The following is a 21,465-nucleotide window of genomic DNA, read 5'->3' as shown; positions in this document are numbered from 1 at the left end:
GAGGATACCTGCAATTTTGTCTATGCACATATTTAGTGGTTGCCATAGGTAACATGGCACTGAGGGCAATGTCAAGTTGCTCTTCGTTCCCATTTCATGAGCTTACACGGAATTGTGGTATCTGACACCAGGGCCCATCTGTGAAATGAGTGGTTTGCTTGTGGCAGCATCCCTATGGCATGAAGAGAAGTGAACTTGGAGGGTCTTACAGTGGAGGGTCTTTACAGCTTTTTTTGGCTGAAGTCTGAGGTCATGGTATTGTAGATGAGCTCTTAGGCAGAAGCTCTTCCCTGTGAGGGTGCTGAGGTGCTGGCACAGGGTGCCCAGAGAAGCTGTGGCTGCCCCATCCCTGGCAGTGTTCAAGGCCAGGTTGGACACAGGGGCTTGGAGCAAGCTGCTCCAGTGGAAGGGGTCCTTCCTGTGGCAGGGGTTGGAGCTGGAGGAGCTTTAAGGTCTCTTCCAACACAAACCATGCTGTGGTGCTATGGTTCTGTGGTCCCTGAGTAGGCTGTTGGCTGCATCACCTGGGTGAAGAGCTCACTGCCGGTTTCTGATTGCAACCCAGACTATAATAATTTGCGTATTTGTTGATTTTTGGGTGACTTGGTTTATGCAGTGCTGGTTGATTTTTCTGCCCCAAAACTGTGAATGACAGCAAGGTTTGAGGCGGGGGGCAGGGGGAAGGAAAGCAGTGGCTCTGATAACTGGTCTATGATAGTGATGGATAATGGGGAGACATTGTCCTCAACTGCCCATGATCTGCTGGGGGAGCAGTGCCACCATCAAAGGGGGTTTGCTTTCTGGGGAGGGTTTCATATGGCCCTTTCAATGTCTCTGGAAACAGGACTTTTGTAGCTGAAACCATTAATTTCCATCTTTAATATGCATTTCCATTTAGCCATTCCATCACACACACACATGTCATCTGTGGCATGTACAAAGCTCTTGTTCCATTTCTCTGCTCTGCTGCACACGTTCAGTGCCCAGCACTGCTTCAGTTATTGGCACATCATCTTATCCTGCTTTGCCCTTTTTGGACATCATCCTTTGGATGCTGTGCCTGGCTGCCTCTGCCTTGTGCAGGCTGAATTGCCTTTTGGGCAACACAGCAAGCAGGGAAATAAGGAGCAAAATAAAACTATAAAAATCAATAGTTAGCAGAATCTAGCATCATTCTGCAAAGCCAGTAATCCTGATTTGCTTCTCTCATTGCTCTGGGTGTATATCAAACCCAGCATCTTTCCCTGTGCCCACCCCTTTTCTACTTTTCCCTTGGGATGCACACACATCTGCCCGTTACATGTACCAGGTAGTGATTTTTTTTCCATTCAGTTTATTTCCAAGGTGATTATAAAGCAGGAGGAGACAAACTGCTATCAGCATCAGTCCCAGATTTAGAAGCAAGGGGCTGGAGGGGCTCTGAACCCTTCATGCATCCTGCTTTTCCCATGCCAACTCATTCTTGTGTCTTTCCCCATTTGTTTGAGCAATGCTAATAAATCCAAAATAGAGCCCAGGAGCAATGGCCAGGAAGGAGCAGGGTGTCATCCAAAAACTGAGGATGATGGCAGTTCTCTTCCATCATCTCTTCTAACTTGCTTTCTTGCCCCAGTGTTTCCACCCCTACCAGCAGACCCAGTGTACTGACTTATCCTCAGTGTCATGTTCAATAATAACTCGCTTCATATTCAGCTTTTCATAGCATGAACATAGGATAAATAATATATCTCGTATCTCCAGAGAGTCCCAAAGTGCTTCCCAGAAACATGTAGCGAGTCTCAGTGTGATGGGAGAATGACGTCCGTTGTGGAACGGTGGGAAGAAGTGAAACGCAAAGAGCAAGCAGGGAGTGCTGGTGACCAAGTTCATGTGCTGGAGCATAGAAAAATGCACAAAAGGGAATTGCTCAGCCCCAAACTGCACATCTTTTAGGAAACGTCTTGATGGGGCAAAAGGTGACAGATCACTACAGGTCAAAAGCAAAGTGCTATGCAAGATTAAATAATGTAATGTTTCCTTTCTCGTAGTAAAGGATTTGACTTTCTCCAAGCACGGTTTCTTTTTCCAACCAAAACAATGGGATGTATTCACACAGATCCGTTAAATGCTCTGGTCAAGCCCTAAACTGGGAATTTTTGTGATTTATTCAGGCTTGATAGCCCTGGCTGGAAACAGACCCAGGTATGAAGCACAAGTAATTCATCGCAGTTCTCTTGATCAGGGAGATGATGGTACTGATATATGATACATTATCCATATGGTGGTAATATGTGGATATTGTGGAGCAATGTGGATACCATATTAATATATCAGTATGATATACTGAGATATGTTTGATGATATGATGTTGATAGTTCAATATCAATATGATATATTGATATACATATATATCAGTATGACATGTTGATATAGGGTTGATAATATAACGTTACCCAGCTCCAGTCCTGGCCTCTCTACCATCAGATGTTTTCCATCAGCCATTTCTGGATAATTTACCATTAATAAATGAAAACAAACAGAACAAAACAAAAAGCCTTTAATAAAACGCTTGCTCCAGAGCAGGATTTATGTCTCTCTAGCACCTTTCAGACTAATCTGATCCCCGGACGTAAGGAGCTCGGCTCGCTGGGCACCGGCGAGCTGGGGAATTACTCTGCCGGGGTGTGATAAATCGGGATCAACGTGATCCTGCCCTGTGCTGCTGGCGCCTGGGGCTGGATCGCTCGCCCCCCCCACATCTGCTCCTGGCAGATGCTCCTGTTTTGTAGGGGCTTGTTTGTCCCTTTCTCTTGGGACTGCGACAGCAACAGCACCAGAGAACCTCATAAATCAGTGCATTAACCCATTGAGGCTCCATACTAGAATGCCAGTACCCATAGACAGCATCCCTATAACCCCACCAGCCCTTAAAGCAAGCAGCAAGGGGTTTTCCAGTGGAACAGGCTTTTTAACCTGGCCCCTCCTGTGTCTTCAGCTGTTGACAAGGTGCTCGTGCTCAGGGGCTGCACGTGTTCACAGCTTATCTCAGGGAGCTTGTTTTGAACCCAAAACAGATGCCAGCGCCGCAGGATGGGAATGCTATCATGTCATCCCACTCCCGGGCAGCAGCTCCTCTAAAGAGCATCCCCCCGGCCAGCGCTGCACTATTTCAGGCTCAATGGGGATCTGTCAGGAAAACTGTGGTTTGAATTTGTCCTTCACTCTGTGTTTCAGTCCCAAATCATGGGCTGAGGTTGAATTTGGCTGCTGAGAACCTTCCGGGATACTGCGGGGAGACACAGAAGGGGGAGTCGTGGGTTGAGCTTGGGGAGATGCTGCCATGCAGGAGCTTGGCACTGAGGGATGCTCATTTACTTGTGTTTGATTAGCAGCTCATGGGGGTTGGTTTGGTACAAAGAGGAACATTGAGCTGTGCGAGACCTTGGGATGGACCTGGCCAAATTGGGCCTGGTGAGCTTGGGCAGATGGGGGCATGGGAGAACATCTTAGTGGAGACATAGAAATACCTTCTTAATTAATAAATTGAAAGTGAGTCTCCTGCGAGAGGGTTTTGCTTGTCATAGTTTCACTCACTGGCATGCCCAGGCTGTGGTGCTTGTATTTTTTCTTTTGGTTAAGCAACGTGCCACAAACCCTTCACATGTAACATAAGTTGGAGTATTCCTCTGTTGAAATGGCCGTGCTCTTTATAGCAGAACTGTGTCTGCATCTGAGCTATGCAGAGCCAAGTGTATTATTAGAGTGGACATCACTGGGGCTGTAATTGTACACTGCTCCCCTTAGCAACCGCGGCCAACAGCACATCAAACAGAAGGCTGATACCTTCTTTTAATAAAAAAAAAAGCCAACACCACCACGAAATGAACATCTCGACACAGCAGAGCCTGCTGCAGAGCACAGGCTGGCCTGCAGCCAGAGCCAGGGCTTGGTACATCCCTGCGCTTGGAAATGCCTTGGTGCCCGGGGAGGAAGGCTATTTCTGTTGCATACCCTGTTGCATATCCTGTTGGATACCCTGCAGCGTACCCTAATGCATACTGAATACTCCATGGCATACCCTAATGCACACCCTAATGCATACATGACCCAGCAGCATGCTCTTACAGCCCAGAACCCCCCCGTGTGCTGGGCTGCACCCCCAGAGCGTGAGCAGAGCTCAGGGAGGGGATCCTGTCCCTCTGCTGTACTCTGGGAAGACCCCCCCCTGCAGTCCTGATCCACCTCTGGGGCAGCAGCACAAGAGGGACTTGGAGCTGTTGGAGCGAGGCCAGAGGAGGCCATGGAGATGCTGCGAGGGCTGGAGCAGCTCTGCTCTGGAGCCAGGCTGAGAGAGCTGGGCTGGGGCAGCCTGGAGAAGAGAAGGCTCCTGAAGGGGAGGTAGAGGTTGTACTTGGGTTCCAGTGGATTCCTCTGGGTGTAATGAGGTTGCTGTAGCCACTTCTGGAGGGGCTTAACCAGGAAGGTGGCCAAAAATGTGTCCTTGTAGCCCAGGTGGAGGAAAATTTAGGTTGGATTCCTTCTGGGATTTAGATACTGTGGCATAAGGTGCTGGAGGATTGGTAGATTCCCTTCAGTAAATCAGGGTGCAGGTCAAGTGTTTGCCATGCTGAGCATGAAGCTTTAGGGGGAAACAGCTGAAAACCCTCCTTTCCCATAGACTTTATCTGAGCAAACAACCTCCCAGTGATAGCAGGCTTTCTGCATCGTAGGGGTTGTGAGGATAAAGACACCAAGGGGGTACTGCAGGAGTTGGGATGTGGAGGTAATACACATGGCTAATGCTAAAGGACAGACTTTTTCTCCCTTAACACGATGAAGGTCTGCGTCTTCAGTGGGGCAGGGCTTGTGGTTTGACAGAGGTGGAGGCAGGAGAACCTGAGTGTGGCTGGAGAGCATCTGACCTGTACACTGTGTCCAGCATTGGCTGCAAACACAACGGCCCTTGTTCCATGGCTGGTTTTAATTAATTTAACTGCAAATGGTCCAGATTCTGTACACACAAGACAGGAGATACCACCTGCCTATGAAAAAACATTGCCAGGAGACATCAGAAAGGTTGTTTCACCGAAAGACAGGGGAAAAAAGGTCCCAAGGTCCTTGGATCAAACCCTAAAGCCATAACGGTGTGTGTCTCTAATGCCACAGCAGTGAGGGTTTGCACTTTCAGCTCCACATCTCTCTCTTCAATCTGTGCACAAGCCCAACATTGCTGCCTTTGGTGTCTCTTCCAGGAGAGTTTGATGAGCTCTTACCAAGGTGAGGTGGTGATTCACTGGGGAGAGCTTCCTCACATCTGCTCCCTGCATCTCTTCTGGGGGGATGAGGGACATCTTGGTGCTGAACCTCAGAGCTGATGTGTGCGTGGGCCACATCTGCCAGCCCCACAGGAGCCCATCACAGGCAGAGAAATAGCAAGTGATGCTGCCCGTGTCAAAACACCTTCATCTGAGGGTTGCAGGAACCTGCACAGCTCGGAAACCCTTTTTCCTTACATTTCTGCACTGATGCTGACAGCACTGTCCTGGTTTTGTAAACCACTGAGGGACCCACTGTGAAAGGGGGGGACTGATTTTCTATGCACCCAGGGAGTTCACAGGCAATTCTAAATCCGTGCACACACCTTATATGCATAGTGTGTATATGGGGAGGAGGATGGGGAGCCCAGGATTGGCTCTGAGGAGCATCGCCAGCTGCCTGTTCTCAAGCATAGAGAAAAGGAGGAGCGGGAAGGAAACACATTCCCTCTTGTTTGCCCCTAGTTGTGTCTCTGAAAATGCTCTAATTCTGTAACAGAGTAGTTATTATTTTAGTATCATTATATTTTGATAATTTTATTTATATTTTATTGTCCTATGTTTCTAGGGGTTATTATGTTTTTTATTATAACGTTGCGTAGCCGTCAGAGCCGATTGTAACTCATGCAAGTGTTGGCATTGAGCAGGAGAGGGAGCCAGGGGCATGTGCCAGCAGGTAAAGAGCAGAGCCAGGCATCCGTTGGAGCCGGACCCGTGTTACCTATGGGTCTGGCCAAGCCACTGCTGTCTGCCCACAGTGACAGCGCTTGGCTTTGCTGGTTGAGGTTCCGGGAGCCGCTGGCAGACAAGGTCCCATGCGGGTCTGTGAGCTATCGGAGAGCCCCGGATTAAATATCGGGCTGCGTGCTTTAAACTTGCCGCTTTTCCCAAGCGGAGCCGTCTGGCTCCTTCAGAGCCTTTCCATGACGTGGGAATGCGGCGGCAACGAGGGAGCGCCGGGTATCGCCTCCGTGGAGGGTGATGGTGAGGTGAGGGGGGGGTTAGTGGAGTGCACAAGGCAGTTTTACCCAAGATCTGGAGTTCTGATGGGACACAAGCAAGGATTTAACACAAGATCTGGGCTTTTAATGAAGTGCAAAGGAAAGGCAACAATTTCCCACTGATAGGAAGGAGGGCATGGGGACAGGAGCTGTGCCCCACAAGCAGCAAGAGCCAGACTGCAGCTTAAATCAGCTGTGGGGTTGCATTACACGTCACTCTTCAGCCCAGTCCTGGGGGTGTGTTTTGCGGCTTGCAGCCCCTCAAGCATTTGAGTTGCATCTGGAGCTGGCCATAGGGCCAGTGTCCTGTGGGTAGCAGGGGTCTGGAGTCCATCCAGTGCATCTATGCTCCTGGATCTGCATAGAGAAGGTGTTCAGTGTTGAGCAGCAGGGCACTGTGCAATTGAGAGATTGATGCGAAGCAGCAGTAAGTCACAAGAAAGGAAAAGCCTTAAAGTTTAAAGAATGACATATTTTACTTGAATTCACTGTGCTGGTAAGATTTTGTATTGCAATGCTCAGTGTGTTGTGGAAAAGCAGCCATCACCTTTGCTCTGTGAGTGTGTGTGTTATCTCATGGCTCCTTTCCCCCTGGAGAGACCAGGACTGCAAGGCCATGGTGGGGATCAGCGCCTGCTCCAGTGTGTGGTGTCCTCAGGGATGGTACTTGCTGTCCCACCATCTCCACTGGCCCGTGGATGTTCTCTGGGCATCTCCCCGTGGTGGTGGGACTTAGCGGAGGCTCCTCCTGGTCCTGCAGGCTGGTGGTGAGCAGTCAGGAGCATCCCTGGCTGCCTGCTCCAAGCACAGTCAGGTTCACACCAGGGGCTGTGGGACCTGTGCACACCTTGTGCATGGGCTGCAGTGTGCTGGCAACACGGAGCAGCAGCTCTGCCGGGCTCTAGGTGGAGACTGCAGACTGTGCAGCCTGCCTGCAGCCTGCTGCAGCTCTGCCGGTGTGGTGGGCTCCTACCTGCTCCCAGCCATTGCTTGGTGAAGGGAGGATGCTCAGGTCCCCCTGAGGCTGTGGTAGGAAAGCCAGCAAAACAAAACGCCTCAAAGTCCACTTATCCCTTGACTGAGAGGTGAAGAAATAAATGCCTGAGGACCCCACCCCTGCCTGCTGTGCTGGAGGCAGGGCAGGCACTGTAATGGTGAGATCCCCTCAGACCAGGCTGGACCGGCATCAGCTCCAGCGCTGTTTTCTCCTGGAAGGCTCAAATCCAAGCCCCAGGATGCAGGAGCACATTCCTGCCAGCCCAGGGACTCAGCCGGCCTAAGGCACCCTCCTGACAGACCATCTGCTCCTGCCTGCTCCAGCATAAATCCGGCTCAGGGTGGGGATTTCGGGATGCTGTGGGGTTGGGAGCTCCCTGCTGCCGGTACCCACGGTCACCCTGCCATCCCCAGCTGGTTCCCTTCACCTCACCTGGGGACAGGATTTAACGAGGCTCACTGGGACTCTACAATGCATCACCCTGACTGGGACCCATTTGCAAACTCCTACACCCCCCAGTCACTCTGAAATGGGATGAAGCATCCTTCTGGAAGGGGGAGTATGCTGGGTAAGCAGGACTTCACCTCCTGAGCCAAGGCCAGAGCAGATGCAGGCACTAGAGTCAGCACAGAGCTAGGATTTGTGCAGAAGAGAGGGCAGCATCTCTTGTTCTTCCCTGGGAAGGGGCAATGGGGTAGCTTGTGCTTTGCCCACGCCTGGCATCACTTGTCCGTGAGCACACAAGATACAGAGGATGTTCTTGTACCGACCCACAGGAAATCTCTTTTTTTGAAGGGCTTCTATCTGAGCCACAAGAATTTGTACCAAATTCAGTTTCCCTCTGAGTGGGCTGATTGATACGCTCAAGCACAAGCTGCCCTTAGCAGATAATTGGCTGTTTTTTATAGCTGGCCTGCTGCAGTGGCCCCCGGAGGGACATGTAAGACCTGCAGCCTTGGTGTCACAGCACGGTCACCCACAGGCAGGATTAGGCTCAGGGTTTTTTCCACTGCTGGACGTTTCAGTATGTACCTACCTGTCAAAACCTGGATTTGGAGGAACAGTGCTGCCACGGACCTTTACCTCCCCTGTGGGTATTGTATTGCACAACCTCATCTTTTTAATGCCTTTGACATTTAAACAAGCAAATGCAAAACAATGGTGGTTTTAGTGGGACAAGTCCTTGGAGTGGAGGAGCCAGGGGATATGTGGCAGGTGAGGAAGGGGACACATGGGAATTGCTTCAGATCCCTGTCCCATGCCTGGCCGGGGCTGATACTAGTGTGAAACACAGCAGCTTGGTCTTGAGGACAGGAGCAAATGATGTGTGGCTGGATGGGGCCACCCCATCAGTGATCCTGCCACCCATGGAGTACCCCCATACTCTCCCCTCTTGATGAGCATCCAAAGCCAGTTCTTCCTTTTCCACTCCCAGGGATAAATTCCACTTTGTTTTTTGTTGTTTTGTTGGTTTTTTTTTTTTTTTAATTACTATTGCTCTACATACTGGGGTTTTTTTTTAATGAAGAGTGGATAGAAGGAGCATCCCTGGCAGCTCAGGGAACCCAAATCCAGTGACATCACCTCTGGTTCAGGAGCAGCAGGAATTGAGAGCAGTGACAGTGAGAGCAAAAAATGAACCAGCTAAGGAAATAGTGTGAGGTTGGAAAAGCAAAACATTTTGATTTCTGCTTCATTAAGATTAAGGTGTGTTACCTTGCGCCTCTTTTAATATTCTAGCCATGGTATCTGGTGGTCTTACATTGTGATGCTCACAGTCAGCTCCTTTGCCAATACAGAATCATAGGATCACACAGTGGTTTCGGTTGGAAGGGAGCTTAAAGCTCATCCACTAGGCCAGGTTGCCCCAAGCTCAGTCCAGCCTGGCCTTGCCTAGTGATGGGGCATATGCTTCAAAATATGTCATGGTAATAATGAGCATCCATTTAAACATAGAAGGTTTGGAGGAATCAAGGGGGTTTGCACGTTAATGTTGTTTTCTGCAGTTCTTTTCTGTCATCTCAGCTTTTCCAGCATGGATGGGCAGCTTCAGAGGCATTGTAAGGTGCTCGGTGCCTGCATGCTTCAGGGGATGAGCAGGAAAGATCAATGCATCTTTTACGTTATTTAAAAACAAACAGCCAAGTGGAACGTTTGCTGTAGCAGAAGCTGTCTGGCTTCATAGGACTGGTAAATATTAGCCCCCGAGGAAGATTTTCAGAGCTCTTTTGTGTAAATAACGTCTTTTAGCAGACTGGTACTTCCAGTCCTATCTTTCAGTGGTCACTTATCTCCCATCCGAGGGACCAAAGAGCTGCGTTTCCAGCGGGGAGCTTCAGTACACGATGCCCATCAGATAGTTGGCCACGGCGGTGGGAGAGACAGGGTGAAAAGCAGACGGGGGAGATAAGAGGGTTGTCAGTCCCCTTTGCTTTCCGGCATGTTTGCTCAGCGATGTGGAGTGCTGGGCCAGAGCCACCACCTCCCTGCAGACTAAACAGTTGCAATGTTTTCTCCCATGACCGAAAGAATTTAGAAAAGGGTCCCGGTATGAAACTTTGCATGAACTCTGGGTGCCACGAATATCTCTGGCTGGGAGTCCGTTAACTCCTCTGGCTCCCTCCTCACCCGTGCGGTTCAGCCTCTGGGCAGATGGAGGACAGTCTCATCCCATGATGAATCTGGACGTCTGCCTGCACGACCCCCGTGCTCTGCCACCCGAAACGTTTCCATACATCCATCTTTCTGGGTTTCTTGCTTCCTTTTAAAGGAGAAAGACAGGATCTCTGGCCATAATAGAGCTCTGGGGCCCCCAGTGTAAGAAGGATGTGGACCTTTTGGAGCAGGTTCAGAGGGGGTCACAGGGATGCTGCGAGGGCTGGAGCAGCTCTGCTCTGGAGCCAGGCTGAGAGAGCTGGGCTGGGGCAGCCTGGAGAAGAGAAGGCTCCTGAAGGGGAGACCTTAGAGCAGCTCCAGTGCCTAAAGGGGCTGCAGGAAACCTGGAGAGGGGCTTGGGACAAGGGCCTGTAGGGACAGGCCAAGGGGAATGGCTTGAATCTGCCAGAGGGGAGACTGAGCTGAGCTCTTAGGCAGAAGCTCTTCCCTGTGAGGGTGCTGAGGCGCTGGCACAGGGTGCCCAGAGAAGCTGTGGCTGCCCCATCCCTGGCAGTGTTCAAGGCCAGGTTGGACACAGGGGCTTGGAGCAAGCTGCTCCAGTGGAAGAGGTCCCTGCCCGTGGCAGGGGTTGGAGCTGGATGGGATTTAAGGTCCCTTCAACCAAACCACACCATGATTCTTTAATGCCCAATCCTCTTGGACCTGTCTGTAGCCATGCATACACTGAAGTCCATCCACTTCCCGGTGCCACCCAGCTCAGCAGCTTCCTATTCACGGGCAGCTTTTGGGGTAGCCACTGGGGCTTCATTCATCCATTGTTCCTGGCTTGGGGAGAAGCAGAGGTCAAGCCTTGGTGTCTTGCACTCCGCAGCCAGGTTGATGGTCCCACCCTATGGTGAAACACCACCCAGTATATACTCTAGAAAGATCTTTGCACCTACAAGAAAGGATCCAGGCACCCAGGAAAATCCCTCCTTGGAGTGAGCTGTCCAACCCTAACCCTAAACCAGGAGCACCCTTGCAAAACTCCCAGTGGCAAACAGGATTATCTGCCTGCTGTTTTTCCCTTCCTGTTTTCATTCATCCACTTGCAGGCTGGCATTTCAATGGGCACAGTGTCATTTTGAATGCAAGCAGAATCTCTACAGCCATTGAGGCTGGGTGAAGCAACACCTGCTTCCACAGCCACTTTTCCTCCTCTCACGCAAACTTGGCCCATCCTCACTGACCCCTCTTACAAAGAGGAAGCATTACATGGGCAGAGCTTAAAATAAGAGAGCAGCCTGCTGGCAAAACCCAGTTCCTGATGCATTCCCTCCGGGATGCAAGGCTGAGCATCTCCAGCTGAGGCATCTGCAAGCGGGATCCATCCATCAGCCTCTGTAGGAGTCCCTGTCATCACCCCAAGTTATCATTGGCCGTGGGATTGGCATTTTTCAGGCACAGAAGTGGCCTCTGAGCAGATACTGAGGATGGTGCTGGGGCTCAGACCTTGCCCTGAGGCAGGGAAGGGCTTGAAAGCTGCCCATCAGACCATCCTTACACATATAAAACAGCTCCTATACACTTGGTTAGGGGATTTCTTCAAACCAGCATGGTTTTACACTGAGCTCATGCTTTGGGGAATGCAGCCCGTGGGCTGGGAGATTTATACTAATATGTTTTTCCATGCAGTGGGGGTGCTAGCACTGCTGTGGATGCTGGTGTGAGCAGGGATCCACTGTGCTTGGTCTCTCTCTTCCTACCACCTCCGTGTAACAGGCAGGGAACTGCTGGCCCAGGGACTGGATGCTGTTGGGCTTACAGAATCACTGAATGCTTTGGGTTGAAGGGACCTTAAAGCTCATCCAGTCGCAACCCCTGCCACAGGCAGGGGCCCCTTCCACTAGAGCAGCTTGCTCCAAGCCCCTGTGTCCAACCTGGCCTTGAGCACTGCCAGGGATGGGGCACTTACAGCTATGGGGTGTTTTCAGTGTGGGTCAGAGAGGCACCCCGGCTGCTCTGACAGTTACCCAGCAAGGGAAATCAATCTGTATTTCTTCATGGTCCTTTGTCTCCCTGCCAGACCCTATCCATGGGACTGAGAGGTTGAGTTCTGGCTCTCAAAGATACCATTAGTTCCCTATATCCACGTGTGCTGCTCTCTGTCTGTTTCCCTCTGCTTGCTGTAGGGTCTGGCTGGGGAAGGCAGTGACGTTTTGCTGTGTGATTGTGTCTGGGTTCATGGGATAACAGGGCTTTAAAGTGGTGATAAACTGCTGTTATCCAGCTGTGCGGACATGCTGGCACGTGTTTGGGAATCCAGAAAGGTGCTAGATAGGAAGGGCGGCAATAAAAATTAAGTAATGAGGAAGACAACTCTGTCACCTGGGTACTGCTGGAGGAGGTGCTGGCAAACATCCTCTGGTGAAGCAACCAGAGCTCCCAGAGCATCCCACTCTCTTCTGCAGAGTATTTCTGCTCTGTGCATTGCCCCACTTGATAATCGTTAGGAGAAATACTCCTGTGATAACATGGTATAAGCCTTGGTAACTGCTCCCTGGTCATCCTTGGCAGTGTTCAAGGACAGGGCTTGGAGCAACCTGCTCTAGTGGGAGGTGTCCCTTCCCGTGGCAAGGGGCTGGAACTGCTTTAAAGCTTGAAATTGCCTTCCAACCCAAACCATTCTATGATTCTGTGATGTTAGAGCTTCCACTCAGACAGTGCTCCAAGATCTCTAGCAACCGCTAGGTCAACAGCAACACCTTTCTGTTGGCACAAACATCATTATGTTCCCACCTGGGTGCTTTAAACCTCACCTAAATCAATAATTAACTGCTTGCACTTCTGCAGCCCCCAGGGACCTCAGAGGTGTCGCTGGCTCAAGCTGTGAGACACCCACATTGGGTGGGTAATTGCTGATGATCCCAGATTTGGAGCCAGACAGAGGTCATGGTGAGGCCAGGGGGCAGGAGGTTCAAGTGACCACTCACTGGGTCACCTCAGGGTGTTTGGGAAGGGGATTTGGGTAATACAGGTTACCCAAACCTGAGGAATTTCAAGTTCAGGGATGTTCTTAATGCTGGGAGTTTGCTCAGCATCTCCTTTAGAAGACCCAGGGGGTTTTGACCTTATTTCCCTTCCTACCTAAATCTTTTTGAGAGGAATAAGCACTACTTGCGTGTCTGATGGCTGCAGGATCTTTGTTGAGTTGTTCTTGTAGAATCAGTCATTTAATGCAAGTTATGTGTTACGTGGTGGCCAGTTTGTGGGTGGTAAGTGCCCACAGGAAGGTGGCCACTGTCTGGTAACCCAGACCTGCACCTCACAATGCATTTTGGAAACCTTTGTGATTAGAAACGTTCACAGAGCTGTGGCCATCATGAAGCCAGGTCCATATTGAAGGCCACCAGTAGGATTTGCTGCTCTTCCCAAAGTGGCCAGAACACCCCAAGAAGAAGCCAGTGCACGTTCCTCTGGTGCAGATCCAGAGGAAATGGAGTGATGAAAGTCTGTGGGAGTGGAATGCTTCACGGCTGGGTGAAGCTGGAACCTTTGTGAGGCTGGGCAAAGGGTGTCATCTGTAATCTAAAAGTCTGTCTGCTTTAAATGACAATAGTTCCTTTGTTGGAGTAATAATAATTGTTGTGATTTGCATGTCTCAGTCACACACCCCAAAGTGCTTTGCAGAGGAAGATGAGCAAATAATACTCATTTTCCAGCTGTGAAATCAGGGTACAGAGGTGATGGGAGCCCACACAGGACTGGAAATAAAACTGTCTTTTGTGCTGCTGTTTCCAGTCTTGTGTGGAAGCTGCAGCAGGTTTTCTATCATCCTATTCTTCTTTGTCTTAGTGTCCCTGTGGTGGCACTGTCAAGGGCAGGGATAATGTGGTAGGACCTAAGTATGATTCAGTCCTTGTGGAGTGTCAGCATGATGCAGGCAGAGAGGCTGCTGAGAAAAGCAGGGCCTATGGAAGAGCTGATGGTCCCACTTCATGTCCCACCATCTCCAATGGGTTGTACAGCAGAGGAGCTCATGTACTGGTGTCCGTGTGGGGTGAGATGTGAGAGGTGGCTCTGCTTAAGAGGCACTCACTGAGACCCTGAGCATCCATGGGTGGAGGTGTTCAGTCACTCCTGGGTGCTGATAGAACTTTCTCCAGGTCCTTCTGAGTGCCAGTGCTGTAAGCCACTCATCTCACTGGGTTATACTCCCCACAAAGCAAAGCTGCACTCCAGAGCCTCCTCCAAGCCTGGACCTAAATACAGGTATTATTGAAATTACAGACAGGGAATAACGCATCATTGTTAAGTGTGGAAAATGCCCTTTACTGGAGCCCTTTCTAGGAGGGTTTGGAGAGGGAGCCGGTGGAGGTTGTGCTTTTGCAGGACAGCAACAACAGATGGATGCTGCCTCACCTTCTACCTACCAGCTCCCCCCTCCAACCAACCTGTTTTATTTGTCTCAAAGCCTTTTCCGAAGAGCCATTTAAGGCTCCAACCTTTTGTTGGAACACATTGCCAGAAAGATCAAGTATTTAGCACAGCCTCTCTCAGCTTTTTATATAGCGCCTAGCACTGATATCTAAGCATTATACATTTCTTCTTTGCACAGTATTTCTGACTCAGTATTTCCTGCCTCCTTGACAATGACTGAGTAAACAGCAGAACTGCCAGAGGAAGAGCCCTGTGTTTACAGAGCAACAAGCCTAAATCTGTCCTTTTTTTTTTCCATCAGAAGGTGGTGATGCTTAAATTAACCCTCATTTTTATCCCACGCTAAACTTTTGCCCTCCGAGTTGCTGCTGACAGAGTCACCCATGAGGCGGTGGGCCCAGAGTTAGGGAAGAGTTATTTGGGACTCGTCTTAAAACAGTGTGGCAAAGTCCCAAGGGATGAATTTTCGGCTGCAGCTGTCTGTGCTAGAGCAAAGGCTTAGATCTGATGGCAAAACGCTGCTTCTCATCCCGCTTGACTCTGCTGCCCACCTAAAGTGGCTTTTCCTCTTATCTCATGAAGTGGAAAACCCACTTGGCTCTTGTAGCTTCTTCGTGGTCTTGGAGAGGTGTTATGTCTAGGCCAAGAAAGGATAGTATTGCATGAGCTGCATCTACGAGGCCCATCTATGAGTGGGTTTTCACTTGGGTGCAAGAGTGGAGAGCCCCAAGATAAAGGCATTTTCTATTTCCATTGCTGGCAGGAGCTTCCGCCAAGCGTAGAAAGAGTCCAACAAGGGATATCGAATGGTGGGCTAAGCCCTGACCTACCCATCACACATGGTGAGGCCCAGCATGATGAACATGCTTAGCTTTCAGGTTTGTGCCCCAAACTTGTCCTGTATGAGACCTCTTCAGAGGTCCCCTTGGCGTCCTTCCACTTGCCACATGGTTTCCCAATGAACTCTTCTCCCAAACCAGGCAGAGAAGGGAAGTCAACCCTGCTACCTGGTATAAATACATTTTATTTTAAGCAATAGGCACTGAAGGAAGGTCATCCAGTAAACGCGCCCAGATTATCTACGGGCCAGGGCACCCCCAAATTAGTAATACAATTCATGTTTAAAAATACAGCCAAACTGATGAAAGATAATTTGCTTACTGCGCTGACATCACCACCTAAGCATGGGGCAAGCCAATCCACTAGTTATTTTTGTATAGCTCCGTGAGGCATTTCCAGAGCAAATGAAGGTCACTGGGCAGGGCAGTGACCCGGCCGTGTGGTTTCAGCACTCTTCAGCCTCCTCAAGGCTTCCCATTGGTGGTATGGAGGTGTGTGGGTCAAGGCACAGCTCCATCGGATGTGCCCCAGGCACACGGGACACGGGTTTGTTCTGTGCTGAGCCGCTCTTCGCTGCCGGCCAGCTCTTCACCTCTCCCATGCTGTTAGTCTGGTGGCACACCCTTTGGAGAAGACATTGAGGAGGTCTCCACATTCTCCATGCCCAGCGTGATGGGTTGTAAGTCCTTCTGGGAGCACAGCCGATGTGCAAACAGGTCAATCAGACATGCAAGTTCATTGACCAGATTAGCTGGATGAGAGCAGTGATCTCTTCATACATAGACATACCCAGGGAGGTTGGATACTTCTGCACAGCGTTCATGTTGGTTTGCCTGTTTGTGTGTGCCATGGTAGTGGTCAAACCTGCTGTCTGAAGGCCAAATTTAAGGACAAATGCATCCCAGATCATCTTTGTCATGTGCACCATAACACTGGTGTAGCACCACCATGTGAGGCTGGAGGGGATGGGTATCTCAGGATGCTTCAGGAGAGCTCTGGCACCACAAGTCCAGCTACTATTGATTCACTTCCGGCAAGCCCAGCTTTTGTCTATAGGCAGTCATCATCCCCAAAAAGTGCAATTCCTTTTCCTACTTGATCAAAGGAATCGGTATCACACCCATTTGCAGAGTGCATGCAAATGATTTCCTTTTGCAGCATTTGGGCCAGTGCTGAGGATGCAAATGGAGCAAAATTGTTCCCACTGCAGTATCACATCCTGGGTGAAAATGTTCAGCGACCTCTGCATCCATCCCACATTCCGTCCCCCTCTTCCATCGTTCATGGGCTCCATCAAAGCCTGCGCAAGCTTTTTAAGTCTAAGGAGGACCCCAGTCCCTTTTTTATTTTGTAAGGGTCTTCTTCAGGCTTGGCAGAGTGTCCATTGGTGTCCCCTCTGGGTGGCATCACCCGATGGGTGTCATAGGATGAAGAAAAGAGGGCGCTGGTGGTGTCATTCCTTCCTGCCGAGCCCCCATGATGAGTTTGGCTTGGTTTGGTGGTTGTTTTACGGACATTTTGTGTTTGGTTGGGTTTTTTTGTGGGGTTTTTTTAGAGAAAAAGAAGTGTTTTTAAAGATAAAACACTGAAGAGTTGGCTTTCTCCCTTGCAAGGCTGCAGAGCGGGGCAGTGTGTTCAAAGCAGGAACAGGAAGGAGGGGAGCTTCCTGCAGTGGTTTTTATCTTTCCCAGTGATCTGGGACCACAGAGCTTGTGCGGTTATCCCGACCTGCAAGGAATTTCCCAGCATTCCCCAGGGATCTCAAAACATGCCTGGCTCCCCGGACACATCAGTGTTAGACTATCCCAGGCAGGGCATGGGGGCTACTGGAGGGAATTCAGGCTGGGGGGTAGCAGGATGGCTATGGGGCTGGAGCCAGGTAGGATGTGGTGTGAGATGCAGGACACAGCTTACAGGTCTCAGGGCATCACAGAAGAGCTCCAGGGTTCAAAGGGTGCTTTGTGTCCCAGGGTCAAAGTCACCAGTGGGTTGCATTATGCGTGGGCAAGGCTGGAGGTCCCTGTCAGTGCAGACAGGGGGCATGGGATGCTGTCATTTGTGCTCTGTTTCTCAATAGGTAGGAGTTTGTCTGTCTTTGCTTTTTTATTTTAATTATTTATTTAATGCTATTTATTTAATACTATTTAAATCTATTTTAATAATGTATTAATAATAAATTTAACAATTTATTTACGTGAAAACTCCAAGACAAGTAATTTGGCAAGCCCGGGGTGATAACCTGAGCTGGCAAATAGCCATTCTCCTCCTCCATGACCACCCTGTGACTGGCTGGATAACGAAAGGACGAACTCTGCAGACTCCCCCAGAGAGTCCACAAAGACCCAACAAGATTTGACTGCAGGTTGACTTCAGAGTCGCAGACACAGTTGGGCAATTGCCTTATAGAAATGGGTGTAGAGAGGAATTAGTCATCACTGCTTGGTTAATGAGTGCCTCGGTTATTTTACAAGTCTTTTTCCTGCATATGCAAATGTGGTTTTTTTCCCCCTTTTGTAATGAAACATATAAATAGCTCTTGTCTTGGATCTTCTATGCATACGGTTGTGTCATGAAAGCAATCATCATGCCTTTGCCTGGCTTGTTTTAGCAGCTGCTTTACTTACCTTTGTTTCAAAAGAAGTATCTCCCGTGTGTTGTCCGGGGCATGAGAGACAACTTTGGTGTGGTGGCTTTTATATCTCCCTGCCTCTGCAGAGTGCAGCTGCAGGTTGGAGCATTCGCAGCAGCAAACCCTTTTGTCTCAGGCGGTACGAATAAACGGAGATGAAAAAGAAGTAAGATGATTTATTTAGTCGCTGGGTTTCAAACATTGTGCAACCCGCCCTGGGAACACATGGTGTTGAGAACAAACTTGTCCCGTTCTTTAATTTCCCTGTACTCAGTGTCTACTAACTTTTAATGCCGAGGACAGGTCACTTGACAGAGAGAGGTCACAGTGACACAGAAGTCGCTACAGAAGCGGACAAGCAAATTCATGTGGGACATCTTGCAGGAAGCTCTGCAGCACTGCTGAGAGCCCAGGGAAGCCCTCTTGGCTCTGAGTGCAATGCACACTCTCGTGTCTCCTAGAAGGGTTCTTATTTGCTTTCCTATGTTCCCTCTTTAAAAACACAGTCCCTTTGCCACACAATCCCAACGCACATGTACCCCTTTTCATATCTTTGCCTTCAGGCAAAGCCCTTGTTTTCCTCCCCAGCTGGAGGTCTGATGGGGAGGCAGCTACCTCCCTGCACACTTCCTCCTGATGTTGTTCCATAAATCACGTCATTCGGATAATCCTTGGCCATGGCAACCGTCAGCTCCAGGGAAGGGTGACCTTTTAATGCCAAGCCCAGGATGCCCTGATGTTCTTCTGTTCAGGCAGGGAGCCAGTCTCTACCTTAATTTCATGAGACCCCAGGGAACAGCCAGTCCATTAGGATGCCCCTGGCCAGACACTAGGTCTGTGGAAGTTACTGGAATCAACAGGGTGGGCAGGCCCACCTTGACCACCCTGCCGTGGCCACCAGCATCCATTGCGTTTCCCCTTGTGTATCATTCATCCTCTTTGTCGCTGCTTTCATTCAATAGTGGTTGTGCATATGGAGGAAAGCCCCTGTGTCTGTCTGAGGGGAAGGGCAGGGCACGGGGGACACTGTCCCTAGTGCAAGCCATGACAGTTATTGTAGGGGTTGGTGACTTTTCTACAGTACCTGCTTTCTGGTGACTTTGCTTGTGTTGAAATTGCAGCCACTCCGCATGCATTGGGTAATCTCCCCGCTGTTACTAAAGAGTCAGTCTGTCTGTCTTCCTCCCCACCACCCTCAGTTTCAGTTTCCTCCTAATTCTCTCCCTAGACAGCCGTTGCCTCTCCCGGGGTGATGCGGTTTTGCTGATGCAGCCTGTTGTCTCTGTCCCTTCTGCAGAAGGATTTCACCATGCGGGAGGAGTTGCAGCAGCGGGACGTGGAGCGCTGGCTGGGGTTCATCACCTTCCTCTGCGAGGTCTTCGGCACCATGAGGAGCAGCACCGGAGAGCCCTTCCGAGTCCTTGTCTGCCCCATTTATACCTGCCTCAGGGAGGTAAATGCCTTCACAGGTTGTCTTTCTCCACCTGCGGGCCACGCTGTTGTGTTGCAGCAGTGAGGAGCCCATGATTCATAGATGTTTGCTTTATGATTCCTACAGATTTGCTTTGCCAGCATCAACACTTCTCACCCAAAAGTACCTACGTCCGCAGGGATGTGTGGCTTTTCCTGCATATTGTGTTTTTGCTAGTTAAAAGCATGTCCTCCAAGCAAGACCCCTTTGTCCAAGGGTTTGCAAAGCCCAACAGTTGGGATTTGCAAACTCGACGCTGGAGTTTGCAAATCCCGACATTGTGAAAATCCCCAATAAGAGGCTTAAAAGGCTTTAAAAGCTTCTTAAAAGCAGGTGAAGCCACCTGAACAGATGAGACAGACCCGAGGGGAGGAAAGAGGGGGAGAGGTGAGGTCCCATGTGTCCTTACTCCCAATGCAGAGCAGCAGAAACCCAGCCCTACCACCAGGGTGGCAGAACCTGAGGTCCTGATGAGCTCATTTCAGACCCTGAGCTCGCCATGGTTTGGGGTGGTAGCAGAAAACCTCGGTGAGGGCAAACAGAAAAGGCAGCTCAAGCGTTAATGTTCAGCAGAGCAGGAGAGGGCTTTCCCCCATCCTGTTCTAAAGATGGTTTTGTCTCCTGCTGCTGTCTGTAGAAGGCTTTCTCAGAAAAATCTGCCTGGTTGCCCAGGGTTGGAGCTGTGAATCTCAAGTTGTCAGCAGTGCTTCTGTTGGGCCATAAATAACTTGCTGTAAAATAAGTTCTCCGCTAGACCTTGGGCAAGGGAAGGATAAAGAAACTGCCAGCGATGACTTTTTTACACGCATGGGAAGTTTCCTCTGAATGCAAACACATCATAAACATTTTGTCTTCACAGTAATATTGTGGGTAGGGTTCACAGACGGTGACTGTAGCAGTGAGAAAGAGCCCAGGCATCGTGATGAGGCACACATATCCACAGGAGGAGGTGGGAAAGGGATGCTAAGAATAGCCTAACTTCCCCAAAATCTCTGCCCACAGGGATATGTGTCACCTTATGGGGAAGATCTTGGCGTCTAGCAAAGTCCCCATTCCCATCCGCTTCCCATCACAGCCATGACACAGATTCTGCCAGGATTTTTCCTGTCTGCCCTCACCGTGCCACCACAGCCTCTCTTTGTCACCTTGCTGGCATGTGGGGGCATGGTGGTGGCCTAAAGGTGTGCAGGACATAAACTTCACGTATAAGGGATATTTTTTGCTACAGGACAGCTCCGTAAGAAGCTTTTACTAATTATATCAAGGCGTCATGCGTAAATTTTGCTTCTTTAAGGTACAACCCCGTTCCTTAGCAGGACAGCTCTGTCCCTGTGGTGTCATTTGTCAGAGAAGACTCTTCCCTTACCTGACAATGGTGAGCCTGAGTCTTTGATCAACCATCGCAGTGGTTAATCTGTGGTTGCTCACTCCACAGGGTTGTGACCTTGACTCTTGCTGTTCCTCCTCTTCCATGGCTCTGGGATAGGGATTTGGCCACTCTCAGCTAACTCTGACACGTGGGGCCAAGCCAGGAGAACAGGACTACCTATTTATCAGCAGTGATAGGTGCCAGGCTCTGAGATGACTGCCAGAGCCAAGCTGTAGGTGTTGGTGTTGGTGAGCTCCTCCAGCTGCACCCAGGAGAGGACAGGGACGTTTGCACAGGCTGGCCCTGCTGAGTGCTCTGTGAGATGATGGAAGCTCCCTAATTGCTCACAGTGCTCATGCTTTGGTGAGCTTCATGAAGTACATAGGCTGGTGTCCCAGAAAGGAGGGGGTGTCACCATAGCCTATAAGTTTTGGGACCTCTGCTTGCCTGGGGACAGGTTCATAAAGTACGTTATGGTTCATAACGTGCAGCATTATGGGGCTTTTCCCCTTCCTGCCAATCAGCACATGCATCCCCATGTTCAGTCTCAGCCCCTCACCCCTAACTCATTCCCCTTGGGCATCCCGCAGCAAAGCCCCTCTGTGCTGCCCACAGTCATAAATAGCTCCCTCTGCCTCCATCCACCATCCTTTGATGATAAATCATTAGCAGAGGTGAGATAACATCTCTCCCTCTGCCTGTCCTTTCAGCTTCTCTGGCTTTTTAGTTTCCCTGCCTCTTTTTTCTTTTTCCCTTTTCCTCTATAGCTTGGGCAGGCTCAGCCAAAGGTCAGTGAGGGAGCAAGCAAGAGGAAGGGGAAAGTTGCCTG

At 50.1% G+C, this 21,465-nt stretch overlaps 1 protein-coding gene across 4 annotated transcripts in view; it reads left to right on the top strand.

Moving 5' to 3' along the window:
• The window catches only part of CTIF (cap binding complex dependent translation initiation factor), a 154,632-nt gene that overhangs the window by 114,117 nt on the left and 19,050 nt on the right, over nucleotides 1-21,465 (top strand). For all 4 annotated transcript variants that reach the window (XM_061354819.1, XM_061354818.1, XM_061354821.1 and 1 more), the window contains one exon: nucleotides 19,094-19,249. In XM_061354819.1, the coding sequence (XP_061210803.1) occupies nucleotides 19,094-19,249 (156 nt within the window). The remainder of the gene's footprint in view (nucleotides 1-19,093; nucleotides 19,250-21,465) is intronic.

The sequence above is a fragment of the Neopsephotus bourkii genome, unplaced genomic scaffold (genome assembly GCF_033783945.1).
Source record: "Neopsephotus bourkii isolate Nb327-2 ecotype Australia unplaced genomic scaffold, CSIRO-AGI_Nbou_v1 NB_749, whole genome shotgun sequence".
Classification (NCBI taxonomy): Eukaryota; Metazoa; Chordata; class Aves; order Psittaciformes; family Psittacidae; genus Neopsephotus; species Neopsephotus bourkii.
This window is presented reverse-complemented; position numbering and strand designations above follow the sequence as displayed.